The sequence below is a fragment of the Acartia tonsa genome, chromosome 9 (genome assembly GCF_053477335.1).
Source record: "Acartia tonsa isolate MP-2025a chromosome 9, ASM5347733v1, whole genome shotgun sequence".
NCBI classification, from domain to species: Eukaryota; Metazoa; Arthropoda; class Copepoda; order Calanoida; family Acartiidae; genus Acartia; species Acartia tonsa.
In genome coordinates, this window is record NC_137268.1 from 10,683,693 (window position 1) to 10,710,887 (window position 27,195).

At 32.4% G+C, this 27,195-nt stretch overlaps 1 protein-coding gene and 1 long non-coding RNA gene across 2 annotated transcripts in view; one reads left to right on the forward strand and one right to left on the reverse strand.

Moving 5' to 3' along the window:
* Window positions 1-2,113: 2,113 nt before the first annotated feature.
* LOC145328196 (cell adhesion molecule Dscam1-like) overlaps window positions 2,114-27,195 on the reverse strand; it is a 162,536-nt gene continuing 137,454 nt past the window's right edge. The window contains exons 25-32 of the mRNA XM_080171789.1: window positions 25,223-25,326; window positions 24,934-25,057; window positions 21,158-21,286; window positions 20,639-20,819; window positions 20,301-20,376; window positions 18,748-18,811; window positions 17,958-18,084; window positions 2,114-4,657 (exon numbers count right to left, since the gene is read on the reverse strand). Of these exons, the coding sequence (XP_080027915.1) occupies window positions 4,458-4,657; window positions 17,958-18,084; window positions 18,748-18,811; window positions 20,301-20,376; window positions 20,639-20,819; window positions 21,158-21,286; window positions 24,934-25,057; window positions 25,223-25,326 (1,005 nt within the window). The 3' untranslated portion in view covers window positions 2,114-4,457. The remainder of the gene's footprint in view (window positions 4,658-17,957; window positions 18,085-18,747; window positions 18,812-20,300; window positions 20,377-20,638; window positions 20,820-21,157; window positions 21,287-24,933; window positions 25,058-25,222; window positions 25,327-27,195) is intronic.
* Window positions 9,725-13,315, forward strand: LOC145328194 (uncharacterized). The gene is made up of 9 exons (XR_013882389.1): window positions 9,725-9,826; window positions 10,207-10,282; window positions 10,613-10,688; window positions 11,291-11,377; window positions 11,588-11,644; window positions 11,811-11,851; window positions 12,248-12,389; window positions 12,787-12,837; window positions 13,231-13,315. It is a non-coding gene; the product is annotated as an uncharacterized LOC145328194 (long non-coding RNA).

Genomic DNA, 27,195 nt, shown 5'->3' on the forward strand with positions numbered 1-27,195 from the left:
AACCAGAATTATTATAAGGATTAAGAAAAATAATGATAATAGAATAATTTTCTAAATAATTAGTCTATAATCATTTATTTTGCCAGTTGAAGAAAAATCCTCTGCATTTTCAACTCATATTTCTTAATGTTGGCTATAATGTCAACATATTATCAAGTTATCACAGCAGAAGTGGGGGGGGGGGGGGTAGGGGACACACTGGACTAAATTATAATATTACAGCTATCTAGAGGTTTATAAATATCGATAGGTTGGTACATACTAGCAGCGTTTTACTTTTGTTTTACAACAAAACAATCCTAATCTACAGATGGGGTAATTTGATCATCATAATTTGGTTTATACGACCTTAACTAAACTTAATCTTTCCAAATAATTTTTAAAAAAATAAATGGCTAGAAAGTAGAACGGTTGTCTAATGGCGTCCTAAAGGATTTTTCCTAATTTAGAGAACATATAATAATCAGTTACAGCAATGATATTCATATATTTTTATTTTCTTGTGAATTGTTAAGTAAAACTGCTCTATATCGTTTAAGGGGGGGTTGTTAAGTTGCATTTATCTCCTCCCCCCTCCACAAAAAAACGAATTTAGGGGTGCCGAAGGAATCACCAATTCTTTAAAAAATAATAAGATTTTACCTCTAAGAAATAATTTTTTTTGGTTGGTAAATCCCGCCCCCATTCATAAAAGAAAATACCGACAGTTAGACAGACGAATTGTGAATTATAGAGTACTCTCATATAGGTCCTTGGAAGATTTATAACTAATTTGGGGCAAAGGTAGCGCATATGCTCGTTCAAAGTTCAACACCGCGTCATAACTGAAGACGTTAAATAAAGTTCCTACTGCTGCTATGTCACTTGCGAGGGTTAAATAGTTAGAGCAGGGGGAATGCCTTGGCCCAAAGCAGGCGCAACTCATTACCATGCACAGTTAATACTTCTAAACAAAGGTCGTGCAATCAAAGAGTTGGTTTTCTAATGAGTGTTAACTTACTTAGTACACTAGGTAATTGAGCGCATTACACTGCAATTCAAACGAGAATGTTCAAGGTAGCGTGGAGAAAACTTGTACATAAAGCGTCACCAAGCCCCCCAAGTGGTCATCACCACCAACCTCACAAAGGAAATCACCAATAGAAAAAAATACTCCGCTTAAATTAATTTTTTCTTCTTAAAACTAAAATTAAGTTGGGTAGGATCGACTTAATCCCTTAAAGCCTCTAGGGGCTTATCTACTAATTCTATAAAACAAACAAAACAATAATGGAGGTGAATAATTTATTTTGCCATGTATAAAAAGATAATTATCAAACAATTGAGGACTTTTTTTACAATTTTATATCAAGAAACTGAGATCTTAAACTACAAAAATATTTAATCTTGCAAGTTAAAAATAAGATTTGAATAAATAATATTTAATGAAAAATTATTACAATTTAAAGAAAAATAAAAAAAAATTACAGAAGTGAAAAGTTTCTTGACAATAAAGAAATAAAAATACAAGCAAAAAAGCTCTTTTTATGTATGTATATTATATACATTGAAAATACAATAATAAGCAAACACAATAATTTAAATAAAATTTGACTAGATTTTACAAAAATCTAACTTTTACTATAAGCTCGAATCACAAAAAAACATAATTTCTGCTTAAGAAATATTGGTGAAATAATTTGTACATTGTTAAGGACTTTATGTGATTCGATTATATACGATGCACAGCCGAAATAAGGTGAAATAAAGAAGCAAAATTAAGCATTAATTGTGTAGGTAATTAAGGTAAATTATAATTAGAATTGTTATTCATCGCATCGTAACTCTCCACGGATAATAAAAGTAAAGATTATAATATCAAAACCAGTTTTGTTAGACCCTAGAGGTTGACGACCTGGGCTAACATAACTATTATGCCTTTGATGATTTTATTTTAATATTAGTGGAAGATTGTCTCTATTACGATGCTATACATGATTTTTCAGAATGACTGAAAACTGGTTCTAATCCACCGGATATTAATCGGTATCGAAGCCATGCTGGAAAGACATATTAAGAATTTAAATATTTCTATTAATTTTTTTAAAAATCAAAATCATAAGTTAGGAAAATAAAGGAAGATTTTTAGTAGAGATGCTAAGCATATAAAGAGCATTATGCTTAAAAGTCCTTTTTTTATATTTCCTAGGTAATCAATTCATTTTTTGCATAGTATAGCAACATAAGCCTAAAGTGTTCATTAAATTTGGCAAAAAAATCTTCCAAGCAGCGGAACTACTCTATAATAAGTCAGCTGACACAATCCAACATGAAAAACATACACAAACACCCTAGAAACACATCCCATTATTTGATTATTTGCCATTTAAACAAAAAAGATAAATAGTTATTTCTAATGTATTGAAAATGAATATTGCTTTTTTTGGAAACATTTGTGAAACATATACTTTAGCTTAAACTGCAACAAAAAATATTCAATATTATGTAAATAAGGCTTTTTACCCTTGCAAACACACACACACACGCACACATCATTTTTTGCACATTTTGGGCTTAAGACAATTTTAAATATACTGTACAAATTAAGAATCTGCAAAAAATAGTTATCTTACTTATTTTTAAGAAGCGGCCAGACAAAAAAATCATAGAATAGTTGCACTGCTAAAAATTTTATATTTTTTTCATAAAAATGTTTTTTTTTTCATGGATGTTGTCATACTTGTTTTAATACTTCGATAGTGTGCAATAAGTTTTTTTTATTTTATAACCTTCTATTTCTCAGATAAGTAACCTTTCTAATAATGAAATATATTATTTTTGTGGCAAGAAAACTTATTACATAAATGCAATAATAAATTTGGTAATCTTTTTACTATCATGGTTTCGAAACCGATTGATATCCGCTTGATTAGAACTGTTTCTCAGCCATACTGAAAAATCATGTATAGCATGTAACAATTTTTCACGAAAATAAAAATGATGAAATTAATACCAGTTTTATTAGCCTGGGCCATCGGTCCATCGGGGTTAACAAAACAAGTAATTTTTCATTTTAATATCCGCGGATAGCTGTCTATAATACGATGCTATAAATAACTATTATTGGGATTTTTATTAGAGCTTCTACCTAAACTTAAAAAATACTTATATTTTAGCGTAATAAGTTACATAGAAGTTTGAAACCTATAACTCCCCTAACAAATAGCAGTGGCCGTTGTCAAGATTCGCTAAAGTTAATCAGAAAAGTATAAAAGCTGACTTCCCATGTTTATTTATAAAAGGGATAACCCAATAATCAGATCTTCCTTTATTTCCTTTTCTTATTTACACAGATATATTTATCCTAGTAGCCTTAGAGAGTCTGATTAAATAATCTTTTTTTTCAGGGAGAGATATTTCACTTGAAGAAATATTTTTTTGTATACAACTTTACTCCTACAGTAGAAATAGAATTGTTAGGCAAACTAGTTTTTTAACAAATAAAATTTTTGATGCTGTAAGTATTGGTACAAAAAATGGGGACGAATTTCAAATTGATTTGACGGGGCTGATTTTTTTACGTCACAAGTGAAGGGAAAGAAAAGGGAAGGGGGAAAGAAACCCCCTAGAAAAGAGATGGGGTTTTCCCTTCACTTGTGACGTAAAAAGTCCAGCCCCGTCAAATCAATTTGAAATCGTCCCCATTTTTTGCACCAATACTTACAGCATCAAATTTTTATCTGAAAATTTTTAAATAAACATACACAATTGTTTTTAATAAAAGAAAAAAAATTGTATAAAAAAGATGAATTAATTAACTAAAAGTTCAAGTTACATATTAGAATCAAACACTTTACTAACATCAAAACTACATTTAATACATCACAAAATCTGACAGACCTTAGGGAAAACACAAAATTGTTAAAACTTAAAACTTTGGAATTCTAAAAATACATTTTGAAAGTCTATGTCACCAGTTAGAAAAGCCTATTTTTTTCTAAATACAATTCAACAAAAAGAGGACGTTTACGTCCAATAGTAGCAAAGGTGTTTAAAAGTTTCATAAAGACCATAAACGAATATCAAAATAGTGTAAAGGGCAATTACAGACAAACAAACCAACACAGTAAATTATAGAGTTGCTTGGCCATCAATCAATTCAAAATTTTTATATTGGACTTCACTTAAAAATAATACATGGTTTTAATTTACATATTTTGAGTATTGTGCACGGTGCTCTAAGCTTATTTTTTTCACATATAATTGTTATTAATTTTATTTTATTTGGTTTTAATCACTTTTTGTATGTTTTTTTAGTCAAATAACACATAGTTCAACTCATATGTCTTTGATTTCACTAATGTTTCTTACGGTATATAAATTCTGAAGGAATACGACATGCAAGAATTAAAAACAGATTGCGGCATTTTTAGGAAATGCTTCGTGGATTTTTTTTTTATAAATGTTCATGGATTTTTCTAGACAATAATTTCACGGATAACTTTTCGCGGGGATTCTGACTCGTCCGACCCCTGGCGGCTGCCGCTGCTACCGGAGCTCTGCTCCTCCGGTATCCGTTCGTGGGCCAGTTCGCCGCCGTGAAAGTGGGAGCCGTTTTCGCCGTAGCAGTACTGGAAACGGTCCAGGCAGTTCATCGACCCGACCATAGCTCGTTTGTCTGGAAAAAGGGTAAGAATTAGTAAGAATTATGTCTGTAATTAAATTGCTAGGATAGAATGAGATAGATAGATAGACAGGAAGAGATAGATAGATAAACAGAAAGAGACTAATAGATAGATAGAAAGAGATAGTTATACAGATAGAGATAGAGATGGATAGATAGGCAGGAAGATTTGGAAAACAAGATAATTTTTATAACTTTTGGAAAGATAAAGAAAATCCATTTCCCACTCAGATTTGATAATTTAATTATAGCTGACATAATAACTCCATTTCATAATAGCTATTAGGTGGATTAATCTATCAAAAGTATAACAAGGACGATTACTTTAAATAGTAGCAATGATATTAAATTAACAATTTAGAAAGTCATTATATGTAAGGCATAATATAACAAGGATGACAACATCAATAAAAGCGAAGCTCTGAAACTGTAGGACAAACAGACATTAACACTTGTATAATGTCAGAACTGAATAATCAGAATGCGAATGTATAAGAGTCAAAGCAAAATTGTAAGTAAATTTGTTGAAAAACTGCTTGTTACAGGATAATGATTATGGACATACTTACATTTTTAGGACTTGATTATAGTGTTGCTTCGCCTATAATATTGTACTTTGTTGTCCCAGGAATCAGTATACCAAAAATCAGACCAATTGGATAATTAGGTCACATACAAATTTGTTGTTAAAAATGTAAAAAAAATCAACATGTTTAAAATGGACGTACGGACATTTTGGTAATGATTATAGAGTTGCTACGCTTTCTAACTCGTACCTAACTATGACAGGAATCACCATGCAAAATTTGAAATCGATAGGACAATTCTAACATGTCTAAATTAACAAAAAAAGCTATTAAAAAAAAAGTAAAAAAATCAACATGTTTAAAATGGACGTACGGACATTTTGGTAATGATTATAGAGTTGCTACGCTTTCTAAATCCTACCTAACTACTAAAGGAATCACCATGCAAAATTAACATGTCTAAATTAACGAAAAAAGCTATCCGTGACGGACGGACGGACGTACGGACGGACCTACCCTAATTATAGAAAAGCTTCGATTTTAAAAATATTGAAATAGCACCCAGATATTAAAGATTAAATTTCTCTCCAGCCAAATCTCATGACAAGTCCAAAACCAACTTACCTGCTACATATTTAATAGATTTACTTTTTTAAGTTATGTAACCAATCTAGAGATGCGTTTTTAGCAACTAGAAAACTTGATGTAATTGACATTAGAACAAGTAGAAAATACTTTTTGCATGGAAGGAGGGGACATTTGGCTGTTTAATACAATAGTCCCCAAAGTTTAACAATAACTTTTTCTTATTAGTTGGTTGAATAACTTTGGGGACTTTTATTGAATTTTAATTGGATGGTTCATTGAGTTGAGTGTCCTTACGTATCAACCACTAGTTGTAATCTATCTAAGGGATAATTTTGTGTAACATAAATTGGGGATTGTCTTTTCCCTTTAAATTCCTGACTTTTTGAGACAAAAATATTACATTGATTGCTTTGAATTTTTCCACCAATTAGCACTTAACAATTATCATTATTAAAAAAATATATTTTTGGAAGTTTTATCAATTGTTTTTTCTGTTTTCAATGTTCCCTATCCCTGGGTCAAGATATTTTTCTCTGATTGAATTTTGGCTAGAAAACAATAATCTCTTTCCCCCTACCGCTCATCTTTTTAACATGCAATGCTGTGTTTCATACAGCTTAGGTTACCCTTATCTTCACATGAATTACATTTTATTCTTAGAATTATTTCTATATCTAATTGAAGTTTTTTTATTTATGATAGCTGATTTAATACAATACTATAATTTTTATTGTTTATTCAAAGAGGGAGGGGACTGTAAATTTTACAAGTAGTATACACACATGTTCTAGCATTCGTTGGCTAAAAGACTTTGGGTACTTTTGTATAATTTGTTAGATCCCGCTGTTGATTTGTTAATTATCCATTGCCTTATACCTTAAGATCCATGAATGTAATTTAAATAAAATAAAGGGGTAGTTAGTGAACTGCATATTTTTTCCTGATTAATTGGTTAAGCTGCATTTATATGGCATATATTTGAAAGAATTTTAATTTTCTACCACGTAGTTTTTTAAAATATCAAGACTTGAAAATCGTCTTTTTGAAATGTATTGCATATATCACAAAAAGACGATTTTCAAGTCTAAATATTCTAAAACTACGAGGTAGAAAATTGAAATTCTTTCAAATATATGCCATATAAATATAGTTTAACCTATTAACTAGCAAAAAAATATGAGGTTCACTAAATTCAGTTCAAATGCATTTCGTGAAACTATCCCTTTAGTTATGGATTCAATCATTCTTGTTTGACTTTCTCTATATCTACTGCTATATACTACAGCACCCTTGTTGTTTCTTTATATCTACTACAATATACTACAGCACCCTTGTTGTTACTATCCAATTCTCTGTTCCTTTTCATCTAACATCTTAAGATTTTGGCGTAGCTACATAATAAACACGGTAGCCCCGTAAATACATTTTTTGGAGGATGATTAGTTTTTTTTTCAAAACTGACTTCTTTGTTTTGTGATATAGACAGACTTACATAAGTTAATGATAGAGTAGACTTAATATTCAATTCAAAATGCAAACAAATTTTTAAGTATTTATTATATTGGATTAAATGCAGTTTTTGAGTAAATAAGATTATATATTGATACTTTATTTATAATTGATTAAATATGTTAATAAGTCAAAACTACTGATTATTTAAAGCTGGAAAGTTCTGAAGTAGCAGGATGTCTGTCTGTATATCAGGACACCAAGCAACAGGATAACTGTCTGTTTAATTAATACAAATGTATTAATTAACTATGCACTTTGAAGTAGCAGGATGACTGTCTGTCTAACTAGTACAAATGTATTAATTATCTGTATAACTCTGAAGTAGCAGGATGACTGTCTGTCTAATTAATACAAAGGTATTAATTAGCTGTATAACTCTGAAATAGCAGGATGACTGTCTGTCTAATTAATACAAAGGTATTAATTAACTGTATAACTCTGAAGTAGCAGGATGACTGTCTGTCTAATTAATACAAAGGTATTAATTAGCTGTATAACTCTGAAGTAGCAGGATGACTGTCTAATTAATACAAAGGTATTAATTAGCTATATAACTCTGAAGTAGCTGGATGGCTGTCTGTCTAATTAATACAAAGGTATTAATTAGCTGTATAACTCTGAAGTAGCAGGATGACTGTCTAATTAATACAAAGGTATTAATTAGCTATATAACTCTGAAGTAGCTGGATGGCTGTCTGTCTAATTATCAGGACACCAAGCAACAGGATGACTGACTGTTTAATTAATACAATGTATTAATTAACTATGCACTTTGAAGGGGTAGAATATTTGCCTATGCAAACTAGCTAAAGTAGTAGGATGTCTGTAAATAGCTGTATTGGTCTTAATAAAGACTCGAACCCAAACCAGATAATGTTCTGTGTTAGGACTCTCAATATCAACTGACTAACTAAATAAATGTTCTCTTAAATGTTCTCTTAAAAGTTCTCTTAAATGTGCTCTTAACTTTTACAGAGCAATAAAGAGTAAATGATGTTTCTACTTTTAAGCCAAAACTTAAAACTGAACTATACTACATTTTCCCCCTCCTGACGCCGTCAAGGCTTCACTAATCTGAATCTACATCAGCAGCCATTACCGCATTATCTACAGCAGCAGCTACAGAACCCTCTTCAGCAGGCACTGAAGCCTGAACCTCCAACTCAGCACCAATATCTGGAACGTCTCCCTGAACCACCATCACCTCACTGGCAGCCACCGCCCCACTAGTACTCCCAGCCTGTTGCAGCTGCCAAGGTACAGCAGGTAGATCTTTACTTATTTTGCGCCTGATCTCGCTGAATATATTTGTCAAATGTCTCTGAACTTCTGCCTCTTTCTGTGACATGTCTAAATTAACCCCCTTCACACTGGCCCCATGACTTGTCAAAGCATTTTCCACCTGTTGAACTACTGCTTCCACCTTTAAAATACATGTCACCTCTACTCTCAAATTTTTATTTTTAGAACCCAAATTATCTAACCCAACAGCAGGACGCTTGGCCACACCTCTTCCTGACCCTCCTTCGCCCTCCTCCAGACCACTTTGACCGCTCGGCCACCTGTCCCATGCATCAAGATTCACTTCCAAACCGTCGTTGCCAATATCATCATTATTCTTCAGAAACTTCAGAAACTCATCATTAAATTCATACCTGGGCCGCCCATCCTTATGCTGTCTTCTACTGGGACCAGCCCTATCATCCACTCTGTACACCACCTGCCGCCCATCCTTATGCTGTCTTCTACTGGGACCAGCCCTACTGGGACCAGCCTTATCATCCTTTCTGTACACCACCCGCCGCCTGTTGGTCCTACCATCCTCCAACCTCTCTAAAGACCTCTCGTGTTCCTCTTGCAACCGACCAGGAACCAGCCGATGTCTCTCTCTATCATCCATCTTTCCTGATAATTACAATTTCAATATTTTTTATATTTAAGACGACATTTAAAACAGATTACATTATAAGAATCATCATATCAATTTTATGTCAGGGATGCCAAGGTACAAATCGAAAAATACCAAGAAAATTTCACACTCCAGCCGCGCCAATCACCACCATGACAAAATGCTGCCAGCTATCAGTCAACCATAATAAATGTACAAACCAATCCTTTCCACTTGATGATATATAGAAGTCAGCTGCAACAATAAAACACTATTCTCCTCCACTTTATGCATCCAGGACAAATTTCAGCTTGGCTGATGTAACCCACAAAAACACATCAGGAATATTTATTATTTTATTCAGGAATAAAATAATACAAATCCATCAAAAAAATCTGAAAATGCCAATTTTTCCTCCTACTCCAATCCTAATGAAAAATGTGGAGAAATTGCCAACCAATTTTGGCCACCATGACTTCAGACGCCATATTTAAAATTAAAAATAATAAACAAGGTGATATTTGCAATTTCTACAGCCCAAAACTTACTGAAATGACACCTATCTTCTTGTGATCTGTTGTGAACCAGCCCAAAAACCGAACAATCAGAATCTCACAGTTCTGCCATTCCACTCTGTCATTAATACAGGTACATTTCAGCATCACATAAAAATGTAAAAGACAATTTCCCAAAACCAGACAAAATAAAAATGTTTACCTGATTTTGATGGTTTACCACTATACTCGATATTATGATTTAATTGCTCACAATCTCAGTTCCAACTATCAACTGGACTTAACTTTTATTGTAGATCAACTTTCCAACTTACTAGCTTAATAAGCACATATTTGTTATTAAAATAATTAAACAATAATTTAATGAATCTCCATTATATAAACATATATATAAAACTTTTATATTTATTAATCTGCACATGTACCACAGGACCTCCTACTTGAGATTTAACCTCCTCTTTGTATCCCATTTAGCTACTGACCCACTCATTTTAATCGTCACCACTTTTTCAGGCAAAGATAGCAAATGGAAACAACTAATCCAATGGAAAATTGACCTCATCAACACTCGTTCCAGCTTTAGAAACAGGTACTACAGACTCAACCGCCATCATATATTTAAAGGGAGATATTTCATACACAGTCCCTTTAAAACAGAATTCAACGTTGACTTGAATGATACATAATATTTTTTTATGTTCAATCCCTTGAAGGAGGGGGTGATTCCCAAAAGGCGCTAATTCATACAAAGCATCCAAAAACTTTTTGACCAAAATAAAAGGCCCACCGTAGAAAGACTGTAACTTCTTGGACACGTCACTCTTAATGCTTCCTTCTGTACTCTGTGTTTGTTTTGAACCTCCAAATATAGTTTGGAATTTGTTAAAATTCTCTTAATTATATCCTCCATATGTTTCAGAAATTCCAAATACGACCAAAAAACGAATAACCTGTCCTCGAGCTCTTGGAGCAGTTAATCACCAATGTTGCCACAGGTAATTTTTTTTTTTTTTTTTTTTTCCAAATATTTCATGATTTTTGTCTACTCTTAAAGCTGCGTACAAATTTGGATTCTTGAAAGGAACTAAAACGGTGTCCACCCCCAATCCTTTCATTACCCCCTTTTTGTAACTCTGTCAGATCTCAAAGCCCGAAATAAATTATAGGTAGGTACAAAATTCTCCAAAATAAACCATAGGTAGGTAAAAAATTCTCCAAAATAAACCATAGGTAGGTACAAAATTCTCCAAAATAAACCATAGGTAGGTACAAAATTCTCCAAAATAAACCATAGATAGGTACAAAATTCTCCAAAATAGCCTTCACTGCTGTCTCAGTCTTAGCATCAACTAGCTGACACGTAAATATATACCTGGAAAATAAGCTAAGCAGATTATGATTAAAACAAACTTAACCGTTTGTAATAATTAGTGAATCCCAAAAATTTCTGTAACTCCTTTCCTGTCTTAGGCTTGCCCCAATCCTTAATCCGTTCCAAATATGAAGGATTCATCTTCAATCTGGCGGCACTAATAATATGCTCCAGATAGTGGCATTCTCTAGTCAGTAAACCACACTTATCCAGATTCCATTCCAGGTTGCCCTGTCTGAGAACCGGAAACAACGTCTGCAAATGTTCTACATGCTCCTCTGGACTAACCGAAAACACAATCAAATCATCCAGGTAACTGATACAGAAACCATACATCCCTAGTGAAATGGATAACACCTTGTCCATCAAAGCACAAAACAAGGATGGCGCGTTGCAAATTTTAATAATCTTCGGTTTCAATTCTGGATTTTCAATTGTTGAATAATAAACTGTACTCGCTCATGCATTTTCTGTCCTGACAACTTTTCTGGTTTCTTTAACACATTTTTTGTTTTCTTGCAGGTGGAATCCAGATTGTCCATGACAAAACAGTGCCCCATCTTCACATTTTTAAGCAAGGTAATAGGTTTTATCGACGCATCAACTACGTTAACTCCTCCTTTATCCCTGACAGAGTAGGTTCAGCCACTACCTGTTATTGTAAACAAGAATTAATAGGAACAGATTCCCCATGAAATTCAAATTTATCCACTTTCAAACAAATATTAATTTTATTTTTCTTCAGGAAATCAGAACGGAGATTCACCAACTTGCCTGTTACCTCAGGTACATAAAATATTCCTGTAAACACAGCTTGGTTCCCACAAATCTAACTTTTAACTCAACATATCCAATAATATTAACTTTCTTTTAATCTACCGAATAGGCTGATAACTTAGCAGGACAGAAACCAATTTCATGTTTATCAAAAATTTCTCTAGATATTAAAGAATTAAAATTATTTCCTGTATCAACAATTCCTAATTCCTCCACTGTAATATCAGCTCCTGGTACAAAAACTCTAAATCCGCGCAAATAGACATTTTTCTTTCTTTATCTTCAAGACTTCACGATCCCTTTAAAGCCCTAGTAACTTCTGCCACCGTTCTGTCGGATTAAAATTTCAATGTCATGTTATAAATAATTAATGTATATATTTAATTAATTAACTTCAAATTTCAGATACAAAGCCATCAATCTACAACACAGCAGCCAGCCCTCCGCCATCCACCAGCCGCCATCATACTGATCAACATATTATGTCATGCACAGCCTGCAGAACACCAGCCCCTCGTGACTAGACACCAAACTCCTTGCAACACAAGTAAGTACCCCTCAAAGGTTTAATATTCATTAAAACTTTATTTAGATACCTACCAAATTTTATACACAATTGTACTAAATGTATTATATAATATATTGTTCCCATTAACAGTTACTAGCACCTCCACACATTGACTAACAAAAACAGAAACTTCTTCACAACATTGAAAGCCATTATCCGAATACAAAACAGCAAAAATTTTCAAATTTTACATAGCTTAAAAACTCAATTACACTAATATAACCTAGATATAATATATGTGAACAAAGAAACAATATATAAAATAAGGTTTATACATCGAATCAATCATCACACTACTACATAGGATATTGATAATTGAACCTAGCCATTTCAGCAATCATAGCCTCGTATTGTCTTTCATCTCTGCTTTTTTCAGAATCCACAGCCGGCCCCCTCTGATTGACTGATTTCTTCAGAAACTGCTCAGGTATCACCCGATTATTAGGCACTCCAGGCCCCTCTCCCTTTTCATTATTGACCGGAAAGAACTTAGCCTTGGTCTTACCTATGCGAGAATCAGGGGCAGGCGGCTTACCATCCCTCTTCTGCCAACAATCAGCCACTATATGTCCTTCTTTCCCGCAATACCAACAAATCATATTCTTAGCCTTCGAATTCAAAGCCCCAATCACATTCTCAACTTGATCCCAAGGGATATCATCCTTTCCCTCAATCCAAGCATTATTATCGCCAGTCCCGGTTCTGTCAGCCAAATTGGATACATGCACCTCACTAATCACAGGCCTAGATTTCACCTCCCTAGATTCTTCCAATTTCAACCCTTCCATAGCCTGAGAATAACATGACGTCACATTTTCAGGTGAAATGTGTCCAGAACGAGCCCAGCTGATGTAATGTTGACCTCTACGAATCAAATAAGTCAAGAATGAGCTATAATCCTCCAGGTAATGCATAGATTCAACAAAGTTGGCCATATCTCTAGCTAAATCTGTAAACATTAAATTCTTCGCCACATTGTTATAAAAATCACGCCAAGATTGTTTAGAAATATGACCAGGATGCATAAGTCTAAACAACCGTAATTTCTCATTAAAGAACACATCCACATTCTGACCACTCTTTTGTTTCAGGGCGTAGAAGAATTCAGTAGCCGATTCTGTATCTGCAAACGGTATCACCAACCTCCTTATCAACAGGTAATAACCTAAAGCACTAAGGGAAGCATTAGCCTCCGGAGTAATAAGCCTCCCCATTTTCTTTCCCTTGCACTCAAAAATCCTATTGTACAACACATCCTTGAAAAGCATGGAATCCTCCAATTTTGCGAACCGAGCAACCCTCCACAAGGACAAAAAATAATCCTCAAAATCAATATTTCCATCCCAAAATGGAGCGTCCCGCACAAAATCACTGTCCCACTTGACACCCCTTACCAGACAAAACTCCTTAAACTGTCCCTCTACAGTCTGCTGACTGACACTGCCGCCGGCCACCTTTTTATAGGCCTTAAGCACTTCAGCCCTTTCCTCAATTAATGGAAATATATCCAACAATTGATTCTCATATTCGGTCAGACAACTCTCACGAACATTCATCCAATTTCCATTCCCAACAGGACCCAAAAACTCAATCTGCGAAAACTTAAAATGTCCAGGAGCACTTTTCACTCTTTTAGCCTCAAAATTTGTAGAATCCAATTTAGCCTCCACACTCAAACGATTAATGAAAGATGTATTAAACGAATCATCTCCCGTCGCTTTGACTGCAGATACACTAGCCCCCATACTTGTCTCATACAAAAAACCGCTAATATCCCCATCCACTGGCAATTGCGCCACCTTTTTCTTAATAGTAGCCAAATCAACATCATAACCTAACTTCTTATGCTCATCAGAGTTCTTAAACTCTTTCACCTTATTCTCCAGCCGTTTATTCGCCGCCGTTAACTTATCCACCTGACCTTTGACAGTCGTATGCTCCTGCAACATTGCCCTAACATATTTTTTTATGCTTTCAGGCACAACGTCATTCTCCACCTCGCCCAACGCCAACTCCACATTCGCATTGGCACCTGCACCAGCATCCTCAGCCGCAGCATCCTCCTCCTCCCAATTTTCGGGAGTTCCATCATCATCCTGACTGTCATTCTCCCGAGGACGTTTAGGCGGCCGTCCACGCTTGCCTTCAGTTTTACCCCGCTCTCCTTTTTCTCCATCAGCCATATCCGAGCACTGGAACTAGATCCGCCGTGAAATTTAGATCAAAAGAGTTAAAGAATGAAATTCCACAGAAACCTGAAATATAAATCAAGTTAGAAATATAAAAATTAAAACAAAACTGTGAAAAATCCGAGATAAAAAAATATCTCAAAAAGTGATTGACTTCAAATTAAACACCACTTCCCCCACCCTTAACTCAGCAGCAGGTCTAAATAACACGTAGCACAATAAGACTGCGCCAAATGTGATATAGACAGACTTACATAAGTTAATGATAGAGTAGACTTAATATTCAATTCAAAATGCAAACAAATTTTTAAGTATTTATTATATTGGATTAAATGCAGTTTTTGAGTAAATAAGATTATATATTGATACTTTATTTATAATTGATTAAATATGTTAATAAGTCAAAACTACTGATTATTTAAAGCTGGAAAGTTCTGAAGTAGCAGGATGTCTGTCTGTATATCAGGACACCAAGCAACAGGATAACTGTCTGTTTAATTAATACAAATGTATTAATTAACTATGCACTTTGAAGTAGCAGGATGACTGTCTGTCTAACTAGTACAAATGTATTAATTATCTGTATAACTCTGAAGTAGCAGGATGACTGTCTGTCTAATTAATACAAAGGTATTAATTAGCTGTATAACTCTGAAATAGCAGGATGACTGTCTGTCTAATTAATACAAAGGTATTAATTAACTGTATAACTCTGAAGTAGCAGGATGACTGTCTGTCTAATTAATACAAAGGTATTAATTAGCTGTATAACTCTGAAGTAGCAGGATGACTGTCTAATTAATACAAAGGTATTAATTAGCTATATAACTCTGAAGTAGCTGGATGGCTGTCTGTCTAATTAATACAAAGGTATTAATTAGCTGTATAACTCTGAAGTAGCAGGATGACTGTCTAATTAATACAAAGGTATTAATTAGCTATATAACTCTGAAGTAGCTGGATGGCTGTCTGTCTAATTATCAGGACACCAAGCAACAGGATGACTGACTGTTTAATTAATACAATGTATTAATTAACTATGCACTTTGAAGGGGTAGAATATTTGCCTATGCAAACTAGCTAAAGTAGTAGGATGTCTGTAAATAGCTGTATTGGTCTTAATAAAGACTCGAACCCAAACCAGATAATGTTCTGTGTTAGGACTCTCAATATCAACTGACTAACTAAATAAATGTTCTCTTAAATGTTCTCTTAAAAGTTCTCTTAAATGTGCTCTTAACTTTTACAGAGCAATAAAGAGTAAATGATGTTTCTACTTTTAAGCCAAAACTTAAAACTGAACTATACTACAGTTTGAATAATTTTAACTTCGTTTCTATTTCAATTTTTACTATAAATAAAAAAACATATTGTTAACCTCGAGAAGCTGAAGGCCCGGGCTAACAAAACTTATATAAACTTTATTATTCTTATTTTAATATTGTCTGTAATACGATGCTATACATGATTTTTCATTATAGGTGAGAACGATTCTAATCCAATGGAGATTAATCGCTTTCGAATCCATACTGGAAAAAATCTTCGAAAATATTTTTGAAAAATCCTCCAATTTTATGGCGCTAGTGTAATCCAATATATATCTACGGAACTATTTATTTTGAAAAAGGGAGAAACTCACTCTTTTAAACTTATGAGCTCTACACATAACTTAAAACTTTTCATCGGTTTTGGAATTTAAAATTGTTAGCTTTGAGTTGTTCTTTAGAAAGTAAAAAAGTTCTTTTTTTTCATATAAATTTGTATATCTAATGCTAATGAGAGTATTGGGAGGGATAATATAACTGAAGAAAAAAAACTATTCAGCCTTCAGTTTTTCTGAAATTTCTGAATTAGTTTAAATTTATTTCAGGAATAAGACAATGTCCGTTAAATTGATGTATTTCCCTAATGATGATTGGTGTTTGAAACGTTATGACACTTAAATTAATAAACCAACCAATTAAAATTAAATAAAAGTCCCCAAAGTTGTTAAAGCAACGAATAAAAATCAGTCATTTTTAAACTTTGGGGACCAATTGACTAATGGAGAGGTTAAAATATTTTTTTAATTCGCAGAAAACTTCGGAGCAATATCTTTCCTATGTAGTCTTGTTCCTTTCTCTGCTTTATATTTATAAAGAAATTAAGACTTTCAATGTAAGTTGAATTATATAATCTATATAGTTTGGATAGTTGATCAACTGATTAGGAAGAGTTAACTTTAGTATAATTAACATTCTATTCAATCTGCTATTTCTAATATAAAATTCATCAATTACTATATTATTCAGAAATGTTAAAGTATAATACAAGAGAAATTATAATCATAACTAGCTTAGCAATCCTTATAATAAAGTAACAGGATGTTTGTGTGTTTGTCTGTTTGTGTGTTTGTATGTTTGTACCGATTGATCTCGCTAACCGCTGAACCGATCGGTTCTCCTTAACAGGATAGCTTCTCATAGGTCCCGGGAAGGTTTATAACTATTTTCTTGGGGGGTGGGACACCCCCAACCCCCCCCCAAAAAAAAAGAGAGATAAAGAAGAGAGAGAGAGAGAGAGAGAGAGAGAGAGAGAGAGAGAGAGAGAGAGAGAGAAAGATAGAGCTAGATAGACAGATAAATAGAGATAGAAAGATAATTTTAAATAAATGCATGCACTATAAAACACATTTAGGTAACCCTATCTTATGATTTACTTATCTATAATACAAAGTAACTTGATGTCTGTCCATCCGTCCGTCCGTCCGTCTGTCCGTCCGTCTGAAGCTTAAGATCTTGGTAACCACTGAACTGATTGGATTCTACTCTTCAGGGTATATACCTATTGGCCCTGTGGTGGTTTTAAGCTATTTTTTTTAACCCCGAACCCCCCCAAAAATGAAAATTTCCCCTAAAAAATTTTTTTCGTATTTTCTTCTAATTTCAATGTTTTATATAATTTTATATAGATTTTAAATTTTTTATATCTTTTTATATCTTTTTATACTTTTTTATATTTTTATTTCTTTTCTTCTTTTAAACTTTGTTTTTTCAAATTCAAAAAAGATTGTGAAACCTTCCTTCTCCTGTAGGGGCGAAGCCCCAAAAAGGCTAATGGCAAAGAAATTTTTAAAAACATTAAAAAAGATAAAAAATTCGAAGGGTTTAGAAAATATAAATTAATATAAATAAATATAAACAGTTATAACAAGTTATAAAGAGTTATAAAATGATATAAAGAGTTATAAAAAGTTATAAAATACAGAATATATCTAAAAAATGTAAAAAAAAAAATTTATTCTCCCCTGAACCTTTAGGGAAAAAGCCCCTAGAGGCTAGGGGTGAAGTTGCTAGTAAAAAAATATAGAAAAACTTACTTTGTAAAGTTTTGTGTCTTGATGAGATGGAGTAGGGATCCCCATTACTGGTGTAGTACATCATCTGCCCTGTCTTAGGGTCCATCAGGTAACCCTTTGGTACTGCCAGGTTGTAACCATTAGGATCCTGCAATAAATAGTTAGATCTGTAGGGTTATTATTACATAGGTTGATCAAAAGTTTTAATATAATTTAGGTACTGCATGGTTGTATCTGTTCTAATTCTACTGAAAGTTTTGAATAAATAAAAATGATGAACATGATTTCTTATTTGTAGCCTTAAAACTATAGGTACTTCGATTGGTTGGTTAAAATTAGCAGTGTCTAAATATCCCATCATCATACGATTTTATACTAAACAAGAGAAAATTTTGCTTATCATAATGCGGGAGAAATATCAATTCATCTCCCATTGTCTTATCCCTTAAGATCCCTGATATTAAGCATCAACTATGTGCATTACAAACCAGTATACAGACCACAGAAATATAAAGTGATAGTTCATAAATACACTTTCTCATATTTTCTGTTGAAATATGTTTTATGTGTGAAATTAATGTTCATGTTGTTGAATGTTTTTCTGCACTTAATGGGTTTGAAGAATTGTGATAAAAATAAGTATTGCCCGTAACTTTAGCGTAAAATGTAACGCGTTCACTGGTTTCAACCAAAAAGTAGGTGTGCACTAATAGGACTGGCAGACAAATTTCATTCAATCAAAAAGTTAGTTATATGAATATTATATAAATAATCATATTTTGAGCAATGCTACTCTATAATTAAGACTTACCGCTAGGTACTGAGCTGCCAAATCTGCCAGATATTCTTCGGGCTGAGGGTAATGGGCATACTCACTAAAATAATAATTATATTTTTTAACAATTTAAAGGTGAAACGTAATCATTAAGGCAAAGCTGTTCATATTGCCATACAATAAAAATGACCAATGGTACGCCAAAACACAGACTAAAATACTAATGGAAATCGAGTACCTATACATATTAATTGGTCAATGGTAGGCCAGTATGTCGTAATTTTCTTAAGCCCTGTAAAAAGCTTCATTAGGGCTTAAACTGGACATCACAGTACTCTAGATTAACTAAATAAACACTAAGCTAATAGCAATTAAGTCTATCTTTTATCGTTTTACTTTCAGTGAACGTCATCAAATGCTTTACTAAAGTCTTACTGATTATTTATTTCGTGAAAAACTTTAGTAATGATCAATTAAATGTGACACTATAATTTCTTGAGGGTTTTTAATTAGTATAGAATTACATAATAAAAGCAGGTTATATAAAGTATTAATTACACTGTAGTATTAAGAAGTTAAAAACCCTTCGAAACCGTTTATTTATGCTTACTTTATTATTTTATTTGCATCAATGAATCAAAGATTCATAAAATAAATTTTATGAATTAGATTTTTGTATGATTGTTTAGATCCTTATCTTAAAGATTAATGTATATCTGTACGCCAAGTAGGTGTACACTATCATAAGAAGCTTGGTACTGATCTTTTGGTCGTCCTCACATACAGAATTGCCTATGGAGGCTTGGAAGTTTTTATAAAAACAAAATGAAAACTTAAAAAACTCAAAATTTGAAAATAATCTTGAGAACTAATTAGTTAAATTAATCTTTAACGTCCATGATCTTCAAAAATCTAAAGTTGTCTGTAATTCAATCTAAATTTTAGATATTTAAAATCATTTTTCATTTACTGTCATCGAGTCATTTTCCTATTAACTTTTTGTGACGTCGGTCTTTCAGTCGGAGGAATGAATAACCTTAATTTTAGTTGTCGGTTATGTGAGTGGTTCGAATCCTGGCCTAACTTCACTTCATTATTTCTACTCCTGTTATGTTAGATGTGCCACATAAATAGTTTGAGAATATCATGGTTATAATCAAGCGCAATTCATTACCATGCAGGTCGTTCAATTAAATCGTTGGTTGTCTGTTAGACATTTGGCGATGCAATCATGCACTTCTTTGGCAAAATTTGTTATAATGCATTTCAAATAACACCTAACTATCGGGAAGGTAGGGGAAATTGGACTTTTTATTACACCGGTACCCAAAGTTTTATAACAGCGTTTTCTTATTCGATGGCTCAACATCTTTGGAGACAATTTTGGATTTTGATTGGTTGGTTCATTAATTTGACTGTTCAAATGTTTCAACCACTGATTTAAAACTATAGAAGGGTTAATTTTGTGTATCATCATTAGGGATGTACATCAATTTATCGGTTATTGTCTTATCCCTTTGGATCCCTGCCTTACTATGTATTATGTCCTTAACAAGTTATCGAACATACTAAAGATGTTAGAAACCAACCTGTCATAATGTTCTTGTTGTTTTTGCTTCATCAATTCATCAGCTTTATTGTGCCACAGAGAGTCCTGTGAATCACCTAGAATAAAAAGACAAATTTGCATTAATAAAAAATAATCATTAGTTAAACAAAATGTGTTGATTTCACCTTTAATTATTGTGACAACTTGCTGATTTGTTTGCCTAATTTGTATTATTAATGTTTTTTTTTATCAAAAATATTAAAAGAAAAATCCCCAAAGAGAACGAACATTGATTTTTTTTTAAATTACTCTTTTTTCTTCATAACTTTGATTTATTTTTAAATGGACATTACCGTCCTTGTTTTAACTTTAATTTACCTTTAATTGTATGTTGATAGCTGCTATCAATATTCTCTGGAGACATGGGGTGATGGGTGCCAATACCCGCGCTGGAACCATTCTGGGTGACCACAGTGCCCGCCAGTTTGTCGTAGGACAGGGAGGTGTTGAGTAGGTCGGGCCGACTTACAGCCATCTCCTCCTTCTTTAGTAGGCTCTTCTACAAAAAAAGTCACAATTATTCTATGGAAAACAGGACAATAATGTTGTAAATTAGTAAAGGCATTACAAAATATAAAAGTTCGGTATAAAAGATTTTAAAATGTATAAAATCAACAATAAACAAGGAATTTGAATTATTTTTACTAACCCTGTATTTAAAGAGTAGCTCCACTACCAAGAAACATATGCATTTACATAGTTTTATTTTAATGTTCATGGTAAAGGTTATCAAAACTGTAAGAGATGAATAATACTAATAGTGGTACGGACGTACAGATACACATTAATTATATTTATAGAGTAGAGTAGCTGCGCTACCAAACATAAAAACTTTACCTTTGTCTTATTTCTATGTTCATGACACAGCTTAGCTAGGACAATGAGGGAGATAATAGCGGTCACCAGAATGCCCACAATGACCGCTACCAGCCACGTGTCGCCGTCTTCGGTCAAAATCTGGGGCTCCTAAATAAAATTTAGTGGTTAATTTAGAATTAAAAGGTGGATGAGAGATAAGTTAACCCACCAACTTTTACACCTTCCTGAAATGAAATAAATCATAGTTAGGGGGTATTTGTTTTCTTGATATCTTTAAGGTGATTTCCCCTGTAAAATAGACTAAAACCTGCAAAGAACAAAGATCTAACTCTCCAACCGTTTATGCGATCTTAATGGACATAAGGACCCAAATATTAACTACCCAAACACAAATCTAAAATACTTATCCAAATCGTTGAGAATTTTTATAAAAAAAAACTTTTTTATGTTTGTTTGTAAAGAGGCTCATTGGCCCGGAAACCTTTATACACATTTATTGTCGACATCAGTAGACTTGTATTCTTTTGTATGCTTAAATTTTTAATAGCGTAGCTACTCTTTAACCATGGTATATCCTTACGTCTGTATGTCTTTCTTTTTATCAATCTGTCTGTAATTTGTTCTTATTTCCTAACATTATGCTAGATTATTTGGCAAATATTTAAACTGTACCAGAGATCTAAAGGGTTAAGACAATGACCGATAAATTGATGTACATCCCCAATGATGATAAACACAATTGCACCTTCTGCAGATTGGAATAAGTGGTTGAAACGTTTACTTAATGAACCAACCAATCATAATTAAAAAAAAATGTTCCCAAAGTTGTTAAGCCAACTAATAAGAAATCGTTACTATAAAACTTTGGGGACTAGTGTAATAAAAAGCTCATTGTCCCCTCTCTCTCTCTCTCTCTGTACATTCAAATAATTGAAATTTTTAAAAACTAAATAGTAAAGTATGTTTATATTAACCGGACATAACACACTGTATTTGTACGGGGAATGGGTTCATAAAAAAGATTTGTTATGTCTTTACCTCTCTCTATCTCTCTCCCTCTCTCAACCAGGGATCTTAGGGCAAAAGAAATGGCTGATAAATTTATATAAACCCCTATATTACAATGAGTGGTTGAAACGTTTAGACAATTAACTTGATTAACCAACCAATCAAAATTCAATGATAGTCCCCAAAGTTGTTAAGCAAACAAATAAGAAAACGCTATTAAAAAACTTTGGGGACTAGTGTAATAAACAGAAAATATCCCCTCTCTCCCTGCTCTCAACACTTGAAACCATTTTATGGCGTGTTAGTATTTGCTGGGATGGGCCACTTTTAACGCTAGTAGACCGCACATTCGAAACTTTTTGGATTTTTTTACATTAGTGCCTTTTTGCGAAATTTAAAGAGATTTTAATGCAAAAATAGAATATTTGGGGGATTGTCAATTAAGATCCAATGATCTGTTATGTTAAACAGAAGAAGGGGATAATTTTATATATACCTAAATGGCTACCTCTCCCTCTATCTTATTATTAAATATAAAATAGGAGGCTTGCATTTACCTCCTTTGCTGTTTAGGATAAAGCACCAAAAATCTAGAGGCGAAGCTGCTAGTGAATGAAGCGGAAATTCTAAATTCTTATTTACTTTCTTATGTTTTTTTTCTATAGCATAAAATATGTAAAGAGATGGATATAAATGGAGAGGCAATTGAAATAATTTTAACTTTATGGTTTTTCATGTTGTTCTCACAATTATAAATTATTTTTTTTTTATAAAGTTAAGAATGCAAACTTATCAATAAAGATGAAATAATATTCCAGTATGGCTTCGAAACCGATTAATATCCTCTGGATATAAACCGGTTCTCAGCCATGCTAAAAAATCATGTATTACAGACAATTTTCCAAGAATATCAAAATAAAAAAAATTAATTTAATATAAAAGTTTTGTAAGCCCAGACCTCATAATTTTTAATTTTTATTTCCGGGGAAAGCTGTCTATAAAACGATATGATAACTTACTAATATGTTAAGATAGGTTGACCCTTGAATAAGATAAGTCAACCATATATATATAGAAACAGTTATACCTACATTTTTGGTTTGAATCTAAAGTTAACAAACAAAAACCTTTTGAACAAGTTTGATTTGACTTTCCCTTATATCTATTTTGAATTTTAAATTGAACTATCCTGTGACCTAAGTAAAGCTTCACTAAAACAGAGAATTCATTTTGATCAGTGATTAACGAAATCTTTCAAAAATGGAAAGTTACCTAAACCTCAAAAAATACCACTAAACCAGCATGGTTACTTAGTATATTGTTTCTTGAAAAGCACAATTAATAATGTCCAGTTATTTAAAGAAAATATGAGAAATATTTTCTTTCTATATTAAGAAACAATATCTATTTCTTCTATTTAAAAAGTATTTTTTCCTCCTATATCCTAATATAAAGAATAGATTTTGTATGTAAACTATTTTGTTTGGAAAAGGCAGATATATCTGTTCTAATCAATATACAAACACAAACTTTTTCCTTTAGTTTTACTTTTAATTTGATTTGCCATGTTGTGTGTGTGTGTGTGTGTTTATACTATTTGTTTATTCACTGTGTGGTCTTAATTAAAGATAATTTTGTATAATAACTATTTCTTGCAGCATTCACTAAGGTCCTGCACAATGTTCAATAAAAAGTTTATTATAACATTTAGTTAAAGACGATATAACACAAAAAAAGGACAGTACTATTTGGTGGGTTGATGAGATATTGGCGCATGTTAGAAAAGAAAGAGACAAATAATACTTTTGACTTTTCTAGACTTTTGCATCTTAGGGCATTTGTTTCCAATTTTCTTAAGAAGTCCCTTGCCTATGCTTAAACACATTTCTTCCTTTTCCTCCAAGAAAATAAAATTCTAACCTTTTCTTATTCTAATTATTGATATTTCCATAAAGTTTTGATAAGTTTATTTAAGTTTCTGAAAGGGAATTAAATAAAATCTTTAGAAGAGACCATTATGAAGTTCTGAATATATAACTTTATTACATAAAGTAGAAAGTCAAATACAAGTTTCCAAAGTTAAAAACAATTTGTCTGTGATGAATTTCATTATTGGACATGCCTTCAAAATACTTTCCAAAAAAGATTATTTTTATTCAAGTCAGAAAAAAGAAAAGGATTTTTTGTGTTAAAGAAGACTGTTCATTTTTTTAGAATTGGGGGAGGGGAGACAATGAGTTATTTTTACACTAGCCCCCAAATATTTTCAATAATGTTTTCTTATTCATTTGCTTAAAAATGGGATTTTAAATTTATTTTGATTGGTTGGTTTATTAAGTTGAGTGTTAACCGTTTTAACCACTAATCATAACCTACTGATGGGGTAATTTTGTGTTTTATCATGGGGGATGTACATCAATTTAACGGCCATTGTCTTAACTCTTTAGATCCCTGGTTTGACCATCATACTGTAGAAATGGTTAAATCTAATTATCTTAATACCATAAAGAGGAAGAGGGTGTTCTAGACAAAGCATCTAACTGCATCAGGTTATATGTCTTAAAAGTTTACCTCTTAACTTACCCACAAGGATAACAAATAGTTTATTTTTAAAAAGAAAATTTCAGACGGTTGCAAATTTCAGTACAAAGAACAATTGTAATTTACTAAATTATTTTAAATTTGCTTTTGATAAAAAATAAAGTACACTTAGATAAATGTGTAATATTAACATTTCGATTTCAACATTTTATTCTACTAATATACATTAAAAATCTAATCCCTACCTGAATTCTATCAACAAAGCTGGCCTCAGTGTAGCCACCACATAAGAAGTTTTTGCCCTCCAAGCAGAACCTCACTCTGATATTTTGAAACTCTCGCAGGGAGCCAACGGCAAACTTGTACGGTCTAAACATAGGGTTGCCAAATTAGTAAACATTTCCCCCAATAATAAAAAAATACATTTTCTGTATTCCAAAAAAAATTAGATGTGATTTAAAATTTAACTGATTTGAAAAAAATCCATTGTAAAATAAAATTAGGGGAAATTATATTACAGTTTGGCCACCCTGCCTGTGATTCAGCTGTACACTCTTGAGATGGACCCAAGCATCTTCCTGTTCCTCAACTGGCCTCACCTCTATCATGGCCACCAGGCTCAAAGGATAATTTCCAACCTAAAATAAATCAATTTAGATTTTTAGCAATATAAAACATTGATTCCACAACTCTTACCAAGAGTTCTAATTGAACAATTGCAAGAGTGCATGGCAATAGATTACATATGTGTGTAGTGTAGGACAAGAGAATTTTGTCGAAGCTCATGCTATTATTTCTACACGTGGCTGACATAGCAGTAGTAGAATCCATTTTTAAAGTCTTTTTAAAGTCACTACCATTCCTACCAGCTTTGACAAAAAGCAGCCAATTTTACAATACAAATAACATAACTAATTTGATAATCCTCTTATTTAAAGTTTTTTTTATCAAAAGCTTAATATCTCAATAAATACTGAACCGATTGGATTCTCTATTTTAGGAAAGCTACACATAGGTCTTGGGATGGTTTTAAGCTATTTTCAAGCCACTCTCTATCACTTCGAATACAGAGCCTCTAGTAATTAATAAGTTGTAACCATAAATTCAATAATAATACATTGTGTTACTTTTACATATATCATAGAATTAAAAATTATAATAAAAAGAAAAGAAAAACAATAACGAAAAGTCAAAATTTTCCTGTTTAATTACGAATTAGGTCGAATTTCTTCCCCTTTAACCTTTTCAACTTTTCTTAGTTTAGTTTTGTGAATGCATTTATCAAAACTTTAACAAAACATGGAGTTAAAGTTAACAAGGATGAAGCTGTTTATAGTGCCTATAAAAAATGACATTCTACAATACATAAGGCTAATGATTGGCCTATATACAGGCTAAGTTACCAATGGCAGGCTAGTATACATTTTAATTAACCAGTATGACATATATTTTTCTAGGCACTAAAAATACCTTCAACAAGGTTGAAAAAGTAAGTTTTGATCTCAGCTACATATTATAAAGAATATAGCTAATATGCTAAGAACTGTAATTTCTGATGATCTACTTATATATGTCAATGTTAGTTTTTGTAATTCAAGGTAAAAATATTTAAACAGTTCTTACGGCTTCGATGTCAGGCGCGTGACAATATAATTTACATTGGGAAGGGTGTTACAAAAACTGAAATGTACAGTTAGGACTTTAAAACAATGGTCATGAATAAAGTCATCACTCTGGTAAAAGTCACTAAAGTCTTAAACAAACTGACTTGCGGAAGAGCTAGGTCAATCATGGAAAAGAGTTGCTACCAAAAACTGTAACATGTCAAATCTTCCTCTAATCATAAACAAGAAAATCAAATAAGAAGTTTCCTTGAAGACTAAAAGGTGTTCAATTGTGTCTAAAAATGCATTATTCTGCAAATATCACATTAACAAAGAAAATACCATTAGAGAGAGTGCAGTTGAGGCTATGATTGTTGCTGTAGTAATAATTTTTCTGCTTTAGACAATCAAATCAGATAGATCTTCTATTCCAGTGCTAATAGCTTCAAGTGCAAAATTCTGTATTTGGTAGATTACAAATATTATCAGAAAGATATGTAGAGGGAGAGGACAATAGCAGATAAAATAATATCCAATATTTCCAAGCTTTTAAAGTCAATTTCTAATTAGGTGGATTAAGGGGGAAGATTCATTTACTGTACTTGACCGAACACCTACTACGCCTAACTATCAAAACTATGATTTTTGCAATTTTAAAAATTTTATTTCCAATTCACTGGAATTGCATCGACAGTTCTAAATTTCGGAAATTGTCCCCCCTTTAGTGAGGTCAATACTTAAAAATTGCATATAAACTTATTGTGAACAAAAAGATAAATTTTAAAATTGTAATTGATATATAATTAATAATTATATCCTATTACATAAAGTAGTAAGGTTTAATATTATTTGTCTGTGGCTTATGATTTCGATATATTCTGAATTGATTGATTAGGAAGGCTT